At 31.2% G+C, this 6,220-nt stretch overlaps 1 protein-coding gene across 1 annotated transcript; it reads left to right on the top strand.

Annotated features, from left to right (window-relative positions):
• The first annotated feature begins 2,096 nt into the window (after positions 1 to 2,096).
• Positions 2,097 to 3,132, top strand: LOC133800914 (putative germin-like protein 2-1). Its single transcript, XM_062239025.1, has 2 exons — positions 2,097 to 2,307; positions 2,429 to 3,132. Exons 1-2 carry the CDS (start codon positions 2,184 to 2,186, stop codon positions 2,962 to 2,964), a joined length of 660 nt encoding a protein of 219 aa, XP_062095009.1. The 5' UTR covers positions 2,097 to 2,183; the 3' UTR covers positions 2,965 to 3,132.
• Positions 3,133 to 6,220: the final 3,088 nt, after the last annotated feature.

Genomic DNA, 6,220 nt, shown 5'->3' on the forward strand with positions numbered 1-6,220 from the left:
AAAATAAGAACAATTCCTAAACCCAAAACACCATATAATTAACAACTCTTAAGAACATACATTCATCAAAATGAACATCCATCAATTCATCACATATTATGATAATATAAGAATGCATATTATACCCACATAGTAATTAATGCATGTAGAGATTAATGGCCACTCTCATACCAATTGTTGGTAACAAGTTTACCATGTGCGCAATGGAAAGCACGAGGTGTTGGGCCCAAAGATTTCAAAAAAATTTATTTAAACAAACTTTAAATAATCAGATCCATTAACATGCAATACATTAATCATAGAGAAATAAAAGATGAGGATTTACCAGTTGAAGAACTATCAAGAATCATCGCTATCTTTTTGTATCTCCAACAAACATCCAATCCAAAATAGTACTTCAAAATACTCAGACTAAGATCTTCCAAGATGTATCTCTACACCTCAAGACATGTGTGGGCATGTAGCATAATGGCAGGGAAAAATTAATGATTCACAAGATATTCTCAACATATGAGATCTTTGAATATTAGGGCTGAGACAGTTTTCAGGGACAGAGAAAATAATACGATCTCTTTTCTTTCTATAAAAAATCTTATGTTTTTAAAACTATTTCCATTTGATCAATTTATAAAATGAATTAGTTAAAATTTTGAAATTCAATATTCAAAAATTCAAAATTCAAATTATAAATCAATTATTAAATAATTAAAAGAAATACATCCAATACCCATTCTTTGACTCTCTTACACGCCAACTACAGTGCATGTGCTGTAGTTGGAGTGTAGCACATCCCTGATTTCAGCGTTGTGTTCCAACCATTTTCTTTAATTATTATTTAATAAAAAATATCTAAACTTGATAACTTATTTACCAGATTAATTAAAGAATGCATATCATTTCAAATTCAAATCCAATTTGAATTATCAGAAATATTTTTTTCACATTATTTAAATAAATAAAAATAATTAATTCAAAATTAATTATCTTAATTATTTAATTGTTATTTTTGAAAATGCCATTTTAATTATAAAAATAATTTTAGAAAATATAATTTATTAATATATACAAAATAAAATGTATATATTTTTAGTTATTAATTTAATTATGTATTTGTTGTGTTTATTTGTTATTAAATATTATTCAAAGCTAGTCACTAACAATAAAAAGAGTTGTATTTGATATTTGTGTTGCAATTGCAAGGTGTAGAGAAAAAGTATAATAGAAACATTTATTATAAATCTAGTAATATAAGATTAATAAATAGGTAAAAATTAAAAAAGTTATCTAAAATGGCACCTATCTAATTTATACTTTATTTTTTAAATTATTGTTTGGGTAGGAAGTGTAAAATGGGCTCTATAATATCGGGATAATATATAGGATTTTAAAGAGGTGAACCTTATGATTGGACCGTTAATGTTTTGTTTTGTTTATTTATTTCTGTGCTGCCATGTCCAGCTAGCTTATTTTGTATCATATTCTAGTTCTAATTTAATAAATATACCGATCGTTGTTTTTATTAAATTGGAATTACAAGTAAATAATATAAATTTTGGTGTTTAAAATAATGTTATAATAAAAAGTGATTGAAACCTCACACATAATTGACCATCTCTTCTTCAGAATGACATCATTAAACTTTCACAACATATAATATGACTAATGACCAAGTCTAAAATGTAACTAAAAAGATGAGTATAAAATAAAAACACACGTATACAATCATGCAAGTATGATGATATAATTGGGTTTATCCACTTTGATCAATCAAGCAAAAAGCTGCAATTATATTGGCTTGGAAGTACAGAAATTGCCGGCGGGCTGTCCATACAAGTTATAATTTACCCATCTTTTAATAAGTAACGAAAAATTGACAATTTGATCAATTAATATTTCATAAGAACATTTCAGTGGACGAAGTAATTATATAGTGCTTTATCTCTCAGTTGCATACACTTCGTCTTATTAGTTGATATTTGACTATGACTAGACCTTTTCAATATTACAATACAAAACATCTCTACTTCTGACTTCCTCTATAAAAGCAGCATTGTTTCACTTTTGCATAACTCAACCAGGTCATAAATAACATTTAAGCAAAACTAGAAATAATTTTAGCAGCTTTCAAGCGATCATAATTCCTCCTCTTGAAGATATTATTTACTAGAAGTATATAATTTTCAATGGCTTCTAATAATCATAATTTGCTTATCATGTTGGCATTATTCGCCATAACTTGTTCCATTGTCTTGGCATCTGATCCTAGTCCCCTTCAAGATTTTTGTGTCAAAGAATCGAACAGCCCAGGTGAATATATATACATATACATATACATATACATATACTTTACTACACTTTTTTTTTTGGTGCATATAGTTTAATATACTTATTCATATACTCAAACATGTCTGGTTCACTCTTATTTCAGTGCTAGTGAATGGCTTTGCCTGTAAGGATCCGAAACTCGTTGAAGCCAATGACTTCTTCTACAGTGGGCTTAACATGCCAGGGAACACATCAAACCCAGTGGGCTCCAAAGTGACTCTAATAAATGTAGAGAAGATTCCTGGGCTCAATACTTTGGGCATCTCATTGGCACGTGTGGACTACGAACCATTGGGCCTTAACCCACCTCACACACATCCCCGAGCCACTGAGCTGTTCACTGTTATACAAGGCACCATCCAAGCGGGCTTTGTCACATCAAACCCAGAAAATCGTTTCATAACAAAGATACTTCACGAGGGAGATGTGTTTGTTTTCCCAAAGGGTATGGTGCACTTTCAGAGAAATATTGGGCATAGTAAGGCCTTGGCTATTTCTACTTTGAGTAGCCACAATCCTGGGATTGTTACTATTGCAAATACTGTGTTTGGATCTAATCCTGACATCCCCGCCGATATTCTAGCCAAGGCTTTTCAAGTGGATAAGAATGTAGTTTTGAATGTTCAGTCAAAGTTTTAGATGAACATACATAGGTCTATTCGGATTATGATTAGAATTCATTTTTATAATTTAAAGTGCAGTCAGCATAATTTTTTTTTATTTAGTTATTTGTTTCAACTTTATTAATAATTGTGTGATTGTATGATTACCAAAGGTGGAATTAATTGGTTTTTTTCATTTGTATTATTCTTATTCGGGCTATTTTCTTGTGCAATTTCCTTATAGTATTCTTTTATATATCACAACGAAAATGTAACGTGGACGTTTGTTTTTGTGACATGCATATGATTTAGGATAGCTAATATATTTTTGTACATACAATTTTCAATTCTTTTATCTGTATGACACTTACAATATATAAATTTATATATTTAACAGATTTCGATTCATACTTCTGTTAATAATTTTTAATACTATTTTGTTTACAAACTAAATTATAACTATATTTGATGCATTTCGCTTTACCGAACAAACCTCATTAGTAACAAGGCAAGATATAGAGTAGCGACTTAGGGCAGTACTATTAATATGCACGAAGTATATATATATATATATATATATTATAGGTGCACCATCTTCCTATTTTTTGTTACTGAATGATTTTTTTTATGACCGTATATATTATATAGTTTTTTATAGAGTACAATGTAGATTTTAAGAAAATTATAAATAATTTACACAGCAAAAAATAGATTTCAAACAAACAACTTATTTTTACGCGTATAAAAAAAATATTTACAATAAAATGAGGATTTTATGACTCCATATGGGACACATTTTAGACTTTCAATGTCTCATCTAAAGTCTCCCATAAGAGGAGACATTGATTTGGGAGTCATCGTAGCTAGCCCTACACTACAAGACGACTCGTAGGTATACAGCGACAACATGTCGTCGCCAAAATGACGTCATTGTAGGTCTGCATGTGTTGCAACCTACAATGACGACAAAATGCAATCGTTGCAGTAGTGTTTTACTACAACGACGACATGTCGGTTGTAGTAGGAAATATTTTTTTCGGTTGGACTGGGATATTGCAACGACATGTCGTCCTTGTATGTCGTTACAAAATTTGAAAATTAGAAATTCAAAAACTCGTACAACAACCACATGTCGTCGTTGTACGTCCGTCGACTACCCCCTCTACACCGAAGACATATCATTGTTGGAGAGTGTGTGGGTTCATATACCTACGGCAATGGCATGTCATCAACATAGTATCACGAAATCTCAGATTTTCGTGTTCAGCCAGCACCCTACGGCAACGACATGTTGTCGCTGTAGGTATATAATTATTTTTCAAAAAAATTAATTAATTATATTGATTAAAATTTATTTAATAAACTATGAAATATTAATTAAATAAATAAAACCAATTTATTAATTAAATAATAAAACCAATTTAACAATATCCATAGTCTCCAAAATGTAAAAAAATAAAACATAAATAGTATTGTCTCAAAAATAAAAATAAAAACAACACAAAATATTAATAAGTTCAAAATAATATAATAAAACTAAATGTCATTAAAATCAATTCCAAAGTCATTATCGTCGGGTTGTTGTGGTGGTGGCTGTGGTGGTTGCTGTTGTGGTTGTTGGGGTTGAAAGTTTTCCATCATGGACTGTATCATATTCATGTCCAAGTTGACAGACTGAAATTGTGGAGCTTGGATGTTCGGATTTGTTGCTTGCAAAAATTCTCGCATTTGCTGGAAGTTGTTGTTCTAGGTCATAATGGCTTGACTGAAGTGTTGAACCATGGACTGGAAAGCCTCAAGTGGTACCGTTGGAGGGCCGACTGTGGTGAACGGAAATGGTTATGCCTCTGATTGTGAAGAGGATCTAGTGGCACCTGAGGCAAAGGTACTAGTGCCTTTCAACTTGTGTCTAATACCTCAGTTGTGACCACAACGTTAACCAAGTACCTTTGAGACAACTTGTGTCTCATTGAAAGTGGCACTTCCTGCTGAAGATTTAGATTGAGATTGGGATTAGGATTGAGATTGAGATTGTGTCTGGACTTCTTGCTACAAGGCATCCTGCAATTTAGAAACAAGGCAATTAATAATATAATTGAATAATATACATATATACAAACACATAGAAAGTTACTTACATATGCATCATTAGCATTTGTGTTCACCCATCCACATGTCGGATGATTGTGCATATCGATAATGTTGGACAATTCCTTAGTCTGAAGATTTATCTTTAGAAAACAAAATTTAACAAAATCTCAGTTAAATATTGAAATTATTATTAAGATAACTTAAAATATTTCAAATTATCTATATATTTTTATTTACCTTCTTAAATCGAGCAGAAGCATAAGAAGTCAATCCATAGAGACTTAATACTTCTGTCTTGCTCTGTTGGCAGCATATGCCTTTGAGTGTGCCATGAACTGTGGAGTGGTGAAAAGGTCAACCAACTTTAGTCAACTCTCATTGTCCATGTCCTCCGGTGGATTCTTTCTTGTTGTCTCGATATCATCATACCCTCCATATTCATCGAAGTATCTTTTTTGCAACTTTTTCTATCCTTGTAGCGATCCTGAAACTCTCGCTCAATTTCAATCTCTATCAGTCGCCACCCAAGGAGAGCTTGGGGAAGAATGAAAAATTCCTTAAAAAAATGGTTAGATTTTTTAAAGTATAAAAATAACATTACATGTGAATAAGTTGATAAATTTACCTCAAGCTTTTACATCAATCCTATCTTATGCTCATTCGAAACACTCTGCCACGAGTCATAATATAATGGGACATGGTGACCAATAAGTCTTATGAACAATGTCCCAAAATCACCAACTACTTTGTAGGTCCCCCCCCCCCCCCCCCCCCCTCAGATCAAATTGTAGAGCCAACGGACATTTATTGTCATTGACGAGCTGCTTCAAATTTTTGAATCGAGACCGCATCTTCTTTTTGCACCACTCGTTTCATATGTTAATTCAACAATAAAATTAAATTGAATAAAATAATAATAATTGTCTTTTATTGATAAAAGATAGACTAATTATAGTATATTACATGTCTCGCAGGAAGTAGAAACTCGCGTGGGATCTAGAGGAGGATCACCCGCTCCATCATTGCCATGAGAACAACAACAGTAGTAGACATATCTTAGCAATTTAAATAATTATTAATTTAAAATTAGTTATAATTGGAGGTTAATTACATTACTTAAATTATTGAATTTTATGAATATATATTATCAAATTTTATGAATATATATTATTGTTAGTTATGAATGTATTATAAATTTTCGT

This window comes from Humulus lupulus, chromosome 9 (genome assembly GCF_963169125.1).
Source record: "Humulus lupulus chromosome 9, drHumLupu1.1, whole genome shotgun sequence".
Classification (NCBI taxonomy): domain Eukaryota; kingdom Viridiplantae; phylum Streptophyta; class Magnoliopsida; order Rosales; family Cannabaceae; genus Humulus; species Humulus lupulus.